The sequence below is a fragment of the Alosa pseudoharengus genome, unplaced genomic scaffold (assembly GCF_046254945.1).
Source record: "Alosa pseudoharengus isolate Yale_2024_CS ecotype anadromous, Long Island Sound unplaced genomic scaffold, YU_APseudo_1.1 YU_APseudo_1.1_scf_18, whole genome shotgun sequence".
In the NCBI taxonomy this organism is placed as follows: Eukaryota; Metazoa; Chordata; class Actinopteri; order Clupeiformes; family Clupeidae; genus Alosa; species Alosa pseudoharengus.
Window position 1 is genome coordinate 13276797 of NW_027468650.1, and position 15000 is coordinate 13291796.

The 15000-nt window shown below is 44.7% G+C and overlaps 2 protein-coding genes across 2 annotated transcripts in view; one reads left to right on the forward strand and one right to left on the reverse strand.

Moving 5' to 3' along the window:
* The window catches only part of mtpap (mitochondrial poly(A) polymerase), a 10804-nt gene extending 3409 nt beyond the window's left edge, over positions 1-7395 (reverse strand). The window contains exons 1-6 of the mRNA XM_076291254.1: positions 7264-7395; positions 6849-7015; positions 4762-4992; positions 3824-4048; positions 2790-2998; positions 663-889 (exon numbers count right to left, since the gene is read on the reverse strand). Of these exons, the coding sequence (XP_076147369.1) occupies positions 663-889; positions 2790-2998; positions 3824-4048; positions 4762-4992; positions 6849-7015; positions 7264-7384 (1180 nt within the window). The 5' untranslated portion in view covers positions 7385-7395. The remainder of the gene's footprint in view (positions 1-662; positions 890-2789; positions 2999-3823; positions 4049-4761; positions 4993-6848; positions 7016-7263) is intronic.
* A 2237-nt stretch (positions 7396-9632) lies between these two features.
* The window catches only part of map3k8 (mitogen-activated protein kinase kinase kinase 8), an 8817-nt gene continuing 3449 nt past the window's right edge, over positions 9633-15000 (forward strand). Inside the window, exons 1-5 of the mRNA XM_076290272.1 lie at positions 9633-9982; positions 10555-10971; positions 11214-11384; positions 12136-12397; positions 13762-13868. Of these exons, the coding sequence (XP_076146387.1) occupies positions 10606-10971; positions 11214-11384; positions 12136-12397; positions 13762-13868 (906 nt within the window). The 5' untranslated portion in view covers positions 9633-9982; positions 10555-10605. The remainder of the gene's footprint in view (positions 9983-10554; positions 10972-11213; positions 11385-12135; positions 12398-13761; positions 13869-15000) is intronic.

Sequence of the window (15000 nt, forward strand, 5' to 3'; positions counted from 1 at the left end):
AAAAACTAATTAATTTTCCTCTAAATGATCGTGATCAATCAAAGCCAGTGCATATAAATGCAATCAAGCATAGCGGTGCGTTGAATATACTGAAATAGCAACAACACACACAATGAACTATTTAATTAATGTATTTTTTTCATACATTTATGATAAACAGTGTACTTCTACACACCGCTGCAGCATGAGACCTCTGGTCACATTACGGCATTCCTATGCCTGGCAGATGGATTTTGCAACGCAGAATGAGTATTGTAAATTGTATGCAAAAACTGCTTTTGACATTCCAGGAAGACCATAAGGACACCCAATCATCTTTTAATATGCCAACAGATCAATTTCTGTGACTGTGCCATGACGATTAAGACGACAGGTATTTTCTCCTGACACCACTTGCAGTCTAGCTGCTAGAATGCTAGTAGCTTTTCAGACACACACACAAATGCAACTACCTCCCACCACCACCTGACATCTCTTCCTGACTGGCTTACTGGTCAAAGGTGGGTAGGACAGGGGGCAAACACACACACATGCGCACACGCACACGGCGTCTCTTACTGGCTAAGTCACAGAGCTGGTTGAGGGTGGGCATGATGGGCATGATGGACACACACACACACACACACACACACACACACACACGCACGCACGGCGTCTCTTACTGGCTAGGTCACGGAGCTGGTCGAGGGTGGGCAGGATGGGGGTGGAGCGCGTCTGCAGGAAGAACACCACCAGCATGCTGAGGGAGAAGTTGGTGATCCAGGCGCCGGGGATGGAGCTGGTCAGGCCGTGGACGCGGGCCCAGCAGCGCACCATGAACACCAAGCAGCGCACGCGCTCGTCCAACCGACTCAGTAGCCACAGCAGCTCAGAGCTCTTCATCGCCACCCTGTGGCCACACACGGGAATACACACACATGTCCAGCTGTTAATCCTGACGGGTAAAGGAATAGGTTTTCTTTTTTGGGGGATATCAGCCACCCTTAGTTTAGGGTTTTCAATACTACATATTATGATAGAGATGTAGAACTATCGATCCTAATATAAATTAATCTCTGATAATAAGGTAATGTATTAGGTGCTCTTACATGCTATTGTCATTTTGAAAAGGCACCCCCACGGGCCTTTACTTTCGCTTACATTTTGTAGACATTTTTCTACAAGGAATTTCCATTGCCTGATGTAACCAGACCCAAATTCACGGTGTGAATAGATAGCCACACTCCATCAGGGACTGCTTCTAGTTGCTGGTTCCTAATGGGCTTTTAAAGGCATACAGTGCAATTTCGCATGCTTTTTGTTTTTGTTGTTGCTTTTGCTACTGGGCTCCCCCAGAGTATTTGTGCTTTACACAACTGTGGTCAATACCACCCTCATGGCTCCCTTCCCCCTGGTACATGGTACATGTGGATTTGTTTAAATTTCGCCATAGATATTATCTGAAGAGCCTTGTCGACTGACAAGCTAACATTTCACAACTTCACACAAATAGGCTACTGCACATTTGACGCAGTTTGACGCGTTGAAAGAGCATGAAGTTGCAAGGCTGGTTCTCCGTAGATGGGTATGCTATGGCTGGGAAGGAGCGCCATTCTCCCTATTATAAGTTCTTGTAAAAGCACCAATTTCCGCCTCTTTCGTTCGAAAATTCTAAAACAAAGATGTTTTTTAATACTTCAAAATAATATTTTAAAAAATGAACCATACACTTTTCAGTAGACATAGGTGTGTAGATCTGAACAAAATCTGGTTTGGAGCATTTTGGTACATAGCTAATCTACATACACTTAAGGGGTGGGTGCTTTCGTTTCTTTAAGAATCCACCATCTTTTTTTGTATAGAAATTAATATTAAGTGACACAAACACGTAAAAGGGCGGAAATAGGTGATGTTATGATAATGTAGCTTACCATCAAAATGACTTTGAAGCTTTAACGTAAGGAATAATGTCGGTCATTATTGGGAAAATAAGTCCAGACAGGGCGAACCGGAAGAGACTTATTTTCCCAATAATGACCGGCGTTCTATACATTATCCCGCTTATTACACGGCTACTTGCCAAAACGAAATAGCCTAATAAACTCCGCACGATATGACTTTAGCCTACATAGCCTAACCTATTACCGTTCATCGTGACATTTGCTGAAACAAATAGTTTGCAACACACACACGTTGAATTAAACATTTTTTAGAACACAGCTGATCAACCGTCTGCTTTCACTTTTCAATGAAGTTCCAGTCCTTGCGTAGTGATATGAAATACCTGAATTAGAAGCACAAACTCCGTTGCCATTGACACCGGTCATTTTTTTTTTTAGAGGTCCTTTCCTAAGAAACAATGACCACTAGAACTTTGGGAAATCCCATTCAAGTCAATGGAGTGTTCTACTTGCCTTGTGAAGAGCCGTGTAATAATGTATACTATACCGTTTAAAAAGTGATATACTACACCTATGAAGTAGATCTGGTAAAAAAAAGTTTAATCGCCGTTCCATATCACTGCTTATGAATGGTAACTATAACAACGATAGTAGGATGACGGTTGAGCCTGGAGGCAGGCTTCGCAACAATGGAATCAACTGTAAACAGCTGAAAAAACTAACGATTTTAGCTCTAAAACTCATTTAGTATTAATAATTGATTTCATATTTATTTATTTCATAAGTGACCATGGTATAAACGGGATAATGCCCTTCGATGCGTCCATTATCAGAAATAAATGGACTTCGCGGAAGCGTCGGACTTCGCGTGTGTGTTTTTTTGTGTGTGTGTGTGTGTGTGTGTCTCACCTGTTGTTGGCTGTGAGGTCGCACTGGAAGCCCGAAGGCTGGTGTGAGAAGCGCACTAAGGGACAGCGGGCGTTTAGGATCTTCTGCACCCCCACACAACCAGGGGCAAACTGCTCCAGGCCCTCTCCCACCACGGACAGCACGCTCTGGGTCACCGTCCGCTCCGACGCTACCCTCTTCATCTGGTACTCCAGGGACAGACCAGAGGGCTGCATCGAGAGATACAGCACAGTCAAAGGACTACACACACACACACACACACACACACACACTCTAACACACACACACTCTAACACACTTAAACACACACAAACACATCCCAGTCAGAGGACTACACACACACGCACACTTGTATGACTCACAATGTGGTAGGCAATGTGTCAATGTGTCGATACTGTGCACAAGGTAACCGTAATGTCAACTAATAGGCAACATCATTTTCCTAATTTAATAATATGCACATCTTATATTCAAACATGGGTGGACCAGGACACAGACAAGAAAGCAACTGAATTATTTTAAACTCAAACCATTTCAGTGAAACTAATAAAACATTGTTGACAAATTGTCAACCACCACCATGTTCCCCAACTGTCAAAACCACTCTTCACTTCTCACCACATGTTTTTACACGTCACACACACACTGGACTGGTTTCCTCTCACATACCTAGAATACATACGCATTTGACTGTCATCACCCAAGAATAAACTCACACAAGCTCACACACATGTTAAAACATCCATATCGAGTGAACTCTTTTTCCGTTATGTTGACTTATTGAGATGGAACGTGTCCTTGACAAACGTTCATGTAATGTTTAAGGTGTACAGCATTACAGTGGTTTATGACAGTGACATATAGCATGAATGTCTGCGGTCATGCACTGTTATATATTACGCATGAAGTAGCCTGTGAAGCGAATGAAGCAATATGGCTGTAAGTATTGTTCTAAGTAAACTTATTGTACAAGTACAAGTAGTGTGGTTATTCCACACGGTGACGAGGACATCACTATTCTGTTTGATTCTCACCCTCTTCATGCTCCGGCCACTGATGGTGTCCAGATCCAGGAAGAGGTCGAGGTCACAGCCCAGCTTCCCAAAGCCATTGACCGTCGAACCGAACAGCCTGATTGCACATTCTGGGAAGAATGCGCCAGCGATGTCTTGGAGCAGGGAGCAAACCAGGAAGCGAAGAGCAATGTTCTCATTGGTCAGCTCTAGTATTGATGTCAGGGAATGCAGCTGCTGGTCTATCTATGGATCAAAACGGGAGACAGTGTATGTGAGACTGTGTACACTAAAGAATGTTTTGTTTATAATTATTATTTATCTGTTTCTGTTATTTTAACAGGAAGGTCCTATTGAGATACAATATCTTTTCTCCAGGAAAAGTCCTGGTCAATCCTTCATTATTTATATATTTTTACAACGTTAACTAATAGACATATTATACACTACAAATCACAGAGGTAGGTCAATAGTTAAGTCACATGCACCAGTATGCAAGTTTGTAATAATATTCTGCCAAGGGTGGATCTGCAATGTTGGATACGCACTAACCCTGTGCAGTATTGTACAGTCTGTCAGACATATAGGCCAACTGAAGCAACACTACGGCAGGCAGCAATTCACGGTATGCCAGAGTTTTTTTGTTGTGGGACAGTTGTAGGCAAGTGGCACAGAACGGTATTGCATCACTTGACGACATGGACTGACTCAAACATTTCTCCACATTCATCAGCTAGCTAGCTGACAAATAAGCCAAGCTAAGCAGCAGTAGGAGTGGTGGGAGCAAAGACACAACTTGCTTGTTTTATGGGTAAAAAGGGGCACACAAAAAAAAAACTAAAATTATTTTGCGGACCCCTTGGCTATGGGTCACGGACCGCACCTTAGGAACCACTGGATTATTCCTACAAGCCAAGGTCTCCATCTTGAGACTCCTACATGAGCCTGGACATACTCACACTCTCCTCCGCAGCAAGTCGCTGGATCAACTCATTGACTGGCAGGGATGTCTGGGGGTGAAGCTTTAGGCTGGCTGCCCCATCTGATTGGTCCACTCCAGTGCTCTTTAGTGCGAGGAGGCGGGTCTTGAAAGGTACCGAGGCTTCGTGTTGGATGCTGGGGAGACTGGCAGCCTCGTGGAGAGAGCAAATGCCATCCCTGCTGGCAAACTCGATCACAGCGCATGTGCCCTACACACACACACACACACACGGACACGGATAATCAATGACCATGCCGTACAAACTTTCAGTGGTTCAGTCGTACTGAGAACAAGTTTGGCTTACATCCTACAAAGTTTGGTCAGGCTGGGAATAATACTTTTTATAGATATTTAATGACCAAACACAGCCTACAAGACAAGGATTTTTTGAGTGTGTAATAAGTGTATAACTGTATTAAAATAAACCGAAACATAATGACTTTAGTGTTCAGAGTATGAAATGTGTCAGTGGGCACAAAGGCTTTTTATAGACTACAGACACAATTTGCAGTGATTATTATCTTTTCTTCTAGACTATTCTTATAGGTAACTAAAACATCATGAGACAAAATGTTAATTTTTTTACTTTAAAACATTATGTAGACAAAATCTGAGCAAAATCTGAGACGGTGTGGCAACCATCTTCATGTTCTGTCCAACCTGACAGGGAATGACACATTAAAATAGGCTGAATGAGTGAATATGAAATCAAAACACACCTGTGACAATAGTTAGTTTGAAACATCCCAATAATACAATAATTTGTCATCTTTTTTAAGAGCACCAACCAATTGCCTAAGCCATTTTACCCGTAGCACTAGGAGCACTGAACTAACAGTAGGAGCACTGCCTAACAGTAGGAGCACTGTACTAGCAGTAGGAGCACTGTACTAGCAGTAGGAGCTCTGCCTAGCAGTAGGAGCACTGTACTAACAGTAGGAGCACTGTACTAACAGTAGGAGCTCTGCCTAGCAGTAGGAGCACTGTACTAGCAGTAGGAGCACTGCCTAACAGTAGGAGCACTGCCTAACAGTAGGGCACTGCCTAACAGTAGGGCACTGCCTAACAGTAGGAGCACTGTACTAACAGTAGGAGCACTGTACTAACAGTAGGAGCACTGTACTAGCAGTAGGAGCACTGCACTAACAGTAGGAGCACTGTACTAACAGTAGGAGCACTGCACTAACAGTAGGAGCACTGTACTAACAGTAGGAGCACTGTACTGTTGTTGGTTGTGCACCTACCGTCTTCTACGGTCCCACGCCTCTCGCCTACTGTCCTGCGCCATTTGCCAACTGTTCCATGGGTTAGGGATGGTTTAGTTGCAAGTGGCATGGGACAGTAGGCAAGTGTCGTGGTACAGTAGGCCAGTGGCATAAGACAGTAGGCGAGTGCTGAGGGACAGTATAGGTGAGTGGCAGAGGACAGTGTTGTGGGCAGGTGGCAAGATATAATATGAAAGTGATACGGGACAGTGTCACGGGACAGCAGTTAAGTGGCACAGGACAGTAGGTCAGTGCCGTGGGACAGAGTGGCAGGATAGTAGATGAGTGGCACAGAAGTATGAAAGAAGTATGTCAGTATGACAGTAGTCAAGACAGTAGTCAAGTGACACGGGACAGTAGTCAAGTGACACGGGATAGTCAAGTGGCACAGGACATTAGGTCAGTGCTGCGGGACAGTGTGGCAGGACGGAACTGTGGCGCGGGACAGTAGTCGAGTGGCACGGGACAGTAGGTGAGCGGTGTGGGTACAGTACAGTTTTTGCTCCTGCTACCTCTTCATTTTAGAATATCTTTGTAAAATACAACGGAAACAATCTCAAACTTTCTTTGCTTTATTTCATACAAAATGCATGCAACTATGCATGAGAAAATTGAGCTGTCAGGGTACCAACAAATGTTGCCACGGCTGTGGTTACTGAATGTGTGTTATACAGGCAGACGAAATGAAACTACTGGTGTTTGAGAGCACACACTCAACGTAAAGAATACAGACAACCGAGAGAGGGTGATACACTTGAACCTTAAGTTGTATCTTGCTTACACGAGTCGGTGGACTTACATAGCTGTCATAGAAGAAACAGTTGTTTACGGATCCGTATTTGGACAAGAACTTCAGGACCTTTTTTTCTGTAGTCTTCGAGGGGCAGCTGATTAAGACAGATCTCTCAGCACGCTCGCGCCTCTCCTCCTGTAGCGCGAGGAAAGACTTCCCAGCATCTTGGTGGTCTTAAAACATCAAGAGTAGCAATTAGTTAAGATTAATAGTGTATCGAGTTTACATGAGATATATTACTTTCTTGCAATATCATCTAAACTGTTGCAGTTTACGCACTGTCTTTTGAGAGACCAACGCTAACAGATACAGACGACAGCAACCCCATCGGCATTTGAGCAAAAGTAGCCGTAGCTTTCGCATGACAAGGGGTTCGGCACACATCTCTTCAAGAAAAACGACACCAACAGCAAGTCCCTACCCGTCAGTGGCTGACAAGCAGCAGCATTTGTTCCTGCTCTTCTCTGGGACGGCGTGAGTATCCTTTGAAAACATTTCAACAATTGCCCATTTCCCCGCATATGTAACCTGCTTGCTCCCATGGAGGCCGCCATTGCAGGAGCCTAAATGACAACACACGCGCATGCGGGCATACGGCGGCTGGGAAGTTTGGAAAGTAGTTTACGCGTTTTAAAAGTCAGTTTTTCTATGCTTGATTTGCTCCTTCATTACAGGCAGTGTAGGCTCATTTTACAGTTCACTGAAAGTTTCCCAGTACAAACACATTTGCACTTCCGAAAAAAATACACAATATGTTTTTATAATGTAGGCTATAATGTTTCACAATGTTATCAATAGAGGCCTATGACTAAGCCCAATAATGAACAAAGAATCATATAGAAACTGACCTTCAGGGTGAAAAGCAAAAGCAGATTAGGGACGAGAATGACAGAGGAGGAACACAAATACATTTGTGGAAAAATAAAAGCTATATATAATAAAAACAATATATTGTTGCTTTGTTGTGAGTGTTGTCATAAAATATTAGTATTATATTAATTTATTGCATATCTGAACATGATGTTTTCCATGATAATCTTTCTGATTTGCTGAAACACCTTCATCACGTAAATTGTCAGTGTATGCCTAGACCTAAAGTCCATGCCATCCGCGAGTGCTCCTGCTATTTGACCAGCTGGCTAGCTAGCTTCAGCTGGCTAGCTCAGCGTAAATTGACACCTTTTTGAAAGTAAAGGAAAAGGGAGAGAAATTGTTCAAGTTTGGACGAGTAGCTACATAGAGGCAATGGACTTGATTGGTCTCGTCGTGTGGGAGTGTGTTCAGTCCGGGCCACGGCTTTGCAGAGGCAGACAATACTTAAGTAAATGTACTTAAGTATTGTACTTGGTCATGATGGCTTTGTTAGGTAATGTAGAAAATTCTTTGTGACACATACATCTACTTTTACAGTAACTTAGCCTACATGTTAAATAAGTCACTATAAACACACACAAGGGATTTTTTCAGAGCTCCAATCCCAACCCCACGCATGTTGATTTGTTTACAAACCAAAAGGATAAGACCCAGACATTTTGTCATGTTGTCATGTTGATTGACTAGGTAATACACTTGATTCAATAAGACTGGCATCCCAGTGCAAATGGTAATTCTCCAAGGAAGTAATTTACTATGACAGATAAATACTGTAGATACATAGATAGATAGATAGATAGATAGATACTTTATTGATCCCCAAGGGGAAATTCAAGAAATTCAGAGCAATTAAAAAAATACATTATTATGCTTATGAACAGAAAAAAAACTATTCATTTCACCTGTTGTTTGAGGCCAAGACCATAAATAGGAAAAAGAGCAAGACAATTTGCTACAAAAATGGTCAATATTGTACCTTTGTCTTGCTCTTTTTCCTAGCACAGTGGCCTTGAACAACAGGGTTGAAAATGGGCAGTTTTGCTTTATCAGTAGCAAAATAGTGACCACCCAAAGAATGTGAATTTCATTTCAGCATAAGTCTGACCACCACATCATTGACAAAATGAACATTATACAGCACATCAGAGATACTTTGTGCTTAGGTATTTTTAGAACTTGCATACTTTCACTTAAGTAAACATTTGACTTGGCAACTTTTACTTGCAGTGGAGTAATTTTTGACTGGGAGTATCTACTTTGACGTAAAGAAATTAAGTACTTTGTCCACCTCTGAATTACAATGGAGTGACACTGTGACAGCTCGCATCAAGCAGAAAGCCCCGAATGTAATTTTCACACAGGCCTATATGCGCCATCGTGAAGTGTTTGTGGCTAAACAGATATGAGAACAATTTATTTTTACATTTGCGGTAGTATTGTTTATGGGTTTAATAGCCTTCGTCTTGTAAAAGGGGGGCCTTGACCAGAACCTAGTGGTATTTGGGGGGCCTTGTCAAATACCAGAAAAGTTTGGGAAGCCCTGGCATAGGCTAGCCTATAACCTAGGATATTCCTCTTTCTTTTTATTATTGTTATAGACTATGACATAACCCTTTGCACATTCTCGGCCTTCCATCTTTGTGGTTTTAAGATTAATTTCTGCTGACTTGTTTCGTCTTTCCCTTGTGTTTTAAATCAAAGACAGTTTGGGTGACTGGTAGGTTATTACAGTAGTCAAGAAAATGCAGAAAATTGCAACCTTTGTGCGTGACTAAGACCAAATACATGACGCAGAATGTGTTCTTTTAACATAAAAGAGGTCTAAAACAGCTGCCTGTTATCAGTTCCTGCGTGTGGTTAGCAATGACATATAGGGGAGAGATGTTGAGAATGCTTTGACGCAGTGGAAATTAAGAAACGGGTCTGTCAGGTCAGGTGAATCCGGGGACTGTAGATACTGCTCCAAGGTAAAGCTGATGTTCACAACCAAGAGCGTGCCAATAGTCCCGGAGATACCAGTGAAATGAGAGAAGGAAAAGAAAAACGAAACGAAAACGACACGAGCTGATTGAAGCAAGATATTACTTTTCCTGTTAATCGCAACTCTCGCTCTCTCTCTACCCCCTCCTCTCTCTCTCTCTCTCTATCTCGGTCAACAAGTGCGCTCAGTCACCTCTCAAACTATACAGTGTCCATGATGACTCCGTCGGAGTCACTGCTGAGCGAGACGATGTGCCTGAGATTGCTGAGATTGGTACGAATTTGAGGTGAGGTTTTACTATACACTATGCAACTACTGCCATTTCATTCCATTGATTATCTTACACTTTAGTTGTAGTAGCCTGCATGCTCTTTGCTAAGATGATTGTAAAAATTGTTTATTTTTCGAGAATGTCGATTGGCTTAGCTAACGCTCGATTTCCAATTATCATGGCTGTTTTGTGATACGTTTTTTCTTCAAAATTATTCATAAAACGATCATGTGATATTTGTTTATTAATATTTTATTTTCATGAATAGTTTCCACAAATATTCATGAAAGGATCACGCAATTGCATATGTGTCCCTGCAGTGCGCACTGCTTTTCTATATGTGCACTTAAAAAGAGATAATATATTCATCAAGGTAATTTACAGTGAGATGTGTAAGTATTTTATGTCATGCGTTACGGCTGCGCTCCACTGGATTCTGACGCTGATATGCTTGCGAGGGAGGGTTTCCCTTCATGTCCAGGAATGCCCCTTATTTGCAAGTAATCCATCGAATTGCAGTCGCAGCTGGAAACGCTCACTCTGTCGTTTTCTGTACCTAAATCTGTCCCCCTCTCCCCTTACTACAGAGAAGAATGCACTTGTTCTGCCGAGTGTGTGATCTGCACTGAAGCTGCAGCATGGAGTTTCATGATGATAATAAAAACATTGGGATAAATCTTCTACTGAACCACTTGGACATGGAGAAAGTTCTTGAGCTGTTTCAGAACCTTTACCCAGACGAGGAGGAAGAGGAGGAGGAGGAGGAGGTAGGGTCCAGTGAGGAGGGTGTCTCGCATGAGGAGACAGACCAGGAGTCAGCAGGGACACACACGCCGGACGTGTTTGACCAGACGACATGTCCGCCAGGCCAAGGAGGAGGTGTGCAATACGGGAACGTGACTGATTTGCTGGCCTTCATCAGCCGGATCTCAGGCACAGCACATGGGGTGCAGGCGCCCTCTCTCGTACACCTGAACAATGAGACAGGGGTGCTTCTTAACAAGGTGAGTGAGGACTCAGTTATGAATGAAAGAGAAAGAGAGAGAAAGGGAGGAAGTTTACATTTGTACATTTACCTGTTTTATTGTGTTTGTGTGTGTGTGTGTGTGTGTGTGTATGTCTGTGTGTGTGTGTGCATAATATGTATATGTGTGTAAGTAAAAGTAGGTGTCTCAGTAGAAGTGTGTGTGCATGTGTATGTGTGTGTTTGTTAGGTGGTCTTACTCAGCATAATCTGTCCTTACAGAAAGACATGATCCTTCAGAACGGGCACTATCGCCTCGACTCTGAGGTGTCCCTGTTTCCATGGAAACGCAACTACAGGAATGTTGACTCGGCCCACATTCCCAAAGGTGCCTTTGGGAGAGTTCACTTGGCTGAGGACTGTGTCACACGCAAGCGCATGGCCTGCAAGCTGGTGAGACACTTTCAGGGGCAACACATACACACGTACCCACACAAACACACACATGCACGCGCACGCACACACACACACAAGCTAGACACACACGCACATATATGCATACATGTATACAGAATACACCTTTGACTATGGATGGTAAACATATGTCACATGTCCTTTAGCTTCTTGTTTTTCTGAAACCGTCTTTTTTTCTCTTTCTTTTCCTATTGCCATCTTTCTCTCTTAACCCCACCCCACCCCTACTCCACCCTACCCCACCCTGACCCCTACCCCACCCCTACCCCTACCCCACCCCTACTCCACCCTACCCCACCCTGACCCCTACTCCACCCTACCCCTACCCCTCCCTACCCCACCCCACCCCACCCCACCCTGACCCCTACTCCACCCTACCCCACCCTGACCCCTACCCCACCCCTACCCCACCCTACCCCACCCCACCCCACCCCACCCTGACCCCTACCCCACCCCTACCCCACCCCACCCCTACCCCACCCTACCCCACCCCACCCCACCCCACCCCACCTTGACCCCTACTCCACCCTACCCCACCCTGACCCCTACCCCACCCCTACCCCACCCTACCCCACCCCACCCCACCCCACCCTGACCCCTACCCCATCCCTACCCCACCCCCACCCCACCCCACCCCACCCCACCCTGACCCCTACCCCACCCCTACCCCGACCCCCACCCCACCCTACCCTGACCCCTACTCCACCCCACCCCGACCCCCACTCTCCAGATCCCACTAGAGCACTTCAGGCGCTCAGACGTGGAGATCCAGGCGCGCTTCGGCCACGAGAACGTGGCGCAGCTGTTTGGGGCAGTCCTGAAGGAGCGCACGCTGCACGTGTTCATGGAGGCCGGCGAGGGCGGCTCTGTGCTGGAGAAGCTGGACAGCTGCGGCCCCATGCGAGAGGCCGAGGTCATCTGGGTCACCAGGCAGGTGCTCCAGGCCCTCGAGTACCTGCACGGCCACGGTGTCATCCACCACGACATCAAACGTAAGGCCCGCCCTATTTATATTCATTCATTTAGCAGACGCTGTTGTCCAAAGTGACTTACATATGTCAATTATATCACAAGGGATTATATTGTCCCCGGAGCAACTCAGGGTTAGTGTCTTGCTCAAGGGCACAACAGTGGAAACTGGGTATTGAACCCACAACTTTTTCTGGCTACTGCATGCTAGCCCAGCTTCTTAGCCACAATGCTGCACCTGGCTACTGCATGCTAGCCCAGCTTCTTAGCCACAACGGTGCACCTGGCTACTGCATTCTAACCCAGCTTCTTAGCCACAACGCTGCACCTGGCTACTGCATTCTAACCCAGCTTCTTAGCCACAACGCTGCACCTGGCTACTGCATGCCTAGCCCAGCTTCTTAGCCACAACGCTGCACCTGGCAAACCCGTCCACTACCTACCCGGCTACAAGTACTGCTCTGCATCAGTAGTCAGCACCACACAGGGCTTTATCACCGCCCCAACCAAGCCCACAACACAGGATGTAAACAACATCTAGGAAAGTCCAACACGTGACCCTGTACCTGCTGTAGAGCGTTTACAGCCCCCATAAACGCTCCACTCAGTGCCTAGTCAAAGTCAAACTGTTTGCATAGTGCCTACTATGCAAACTTGTTTCACTAATACACTGCCGCTTAGCTGCGCAGTCATGCAGTATGTTTGCGCGGGGGCAACATAGACCTTCCTGTGTTATTGTTTTTTTGATGCACGCCTTTGACTTGTGTACACACACACACACACACACGCAAAGACACACTGAAAGCAAAGGTAAAGAAGGGCCAGTAGTTTCCTGTAAAAGCTCTTAAGTAGGTCATTAAGAGGAAACAACTCAGACTCACACTTAGATGTAAAATTACAGGGTTGTATCCATGCATCTTAACTGTACAGGGTAGTTGTGTATGTGTATGTGTGTGTGTGTGTGTGTGTGTGTGTGTGTGTGTGTAGTAACCACCCATAAGTCATGGCTTGCAGTCAAAGCTGCTTTCAAGTTTCTGGAAATTCCATTTGAGGGGGCGGTGGGCGAGAGCCAGAACGAGCCTCTGAGTTTGTGAGTGTGTGTGTGTGTGTGTGTGTGTGTGTGTGTGTGTGTGTGTGTGTGTGTGTGTGTGTGTGTGTTTGTCCACTGTCACCCTCACAGAAGAAACCACATGAGGATCTATGTCTGCACACACACATACAAAAACAAAACCTGAAATGATCTTTAGATATTGTGTCCCTTGTTTGTTTCCATATGTGTTCCATATCTGATCTCGCCATCTGTCTCTCTCTCCATCCCACGGCATCTGTCTCTCTCTCCATCCCACGGCATCTGTCTCTCTCTCTGTCTGTCTGTCTGTCTCCTCAGCGAGCAACATTGTGCTGATGTCAGCTAAAGCCGTGCTGGTTGACTTTGGCCTGAGTGTACAGATGACTGAAGATGTGTACATTCCCAGAGATCTGCGAGGCACCGAGGTAAGGCTGCTGTTGACATGCGCGCACACACACACACACACACACACACACACACACACACACTCACAGTACATCCAGTTTACTCTTTACAGTGAGTGTCAGGTTGCTTCCATCTTTACAATTTCGGATCCTTAAAAGACGGCGGTTCATAACAACAAGGTCAAGCAGCAGACATTAGGGACAACAAACCTACTGACCGGGATGACCGTCAAACAACTCTCCACTGACCGGAATGACCGTCAACTCATTCGAATGTCACTCAGCAAGCGTAGGATGACATCAAGTGACCTAAAAAAGAATGTCAAATGGCAGCTGAAGTGCAGGGCGAGAGCGGTTCAAAACAGGCTCCTAGGGATCGGTGATGATTCAGCAGATTCGTATTTGCGAAGGACGCATGAATCAAGCCATGCACAAGGTTATCCTGGAAGAAAACTTACTTCCTTCTGCTCTGACAATGTTCCCTAACTCTGAGGATTGGTTTTTCCAGCAGGACAATGCTCCGTTCCACACAACTAAGTCATGATCTTAGATCAAGACCCTGTCATGGCTAACCAAATCTCCAGACCTCCATTGAAAACCTCTGGAATGTGATCAAGAGGAAGATGGATGGTCACAAGCCATCAAACAAAGCTGAGCTGCTTGAATTGTTGTGCTAGGAGTCAGGACTGGCATAAAATCACTGAACAGCGATGAGAAAGACTGCTGGAGAGCATGCCTAGATGCATGAAAGCTGTGATTGATAATCAGGATTATTCCACCAAATATAAATTTTTGACACACACTCTTCCATTAGTATTGTGTTGCTTATAAATGAATATGAAGTTGTTTTCATGGCATTATTTGAGGTCTGAAAACACTGCGTCTTTTTTGTTTTGTTTCTTTGACTATTTGTCATTTTCTGAAAATAAATGCTCTAAATGACAATATTTTTATTTTGGGATTTGGGAGAATTGTTGTCAGTAGTTAATTTTACTCAAAGACATACCTATGAATAGTAACATCAGTAACATTTTGCAGTGGTGTCTTTATTGTTGTCCAGAGCTGTGTATATATATACAGTATGTTGGTCTGCATGTGTGCATGTGTGCATGTGTTACGTTAACCATATTGCAGATTACTGAACAGGGTTATA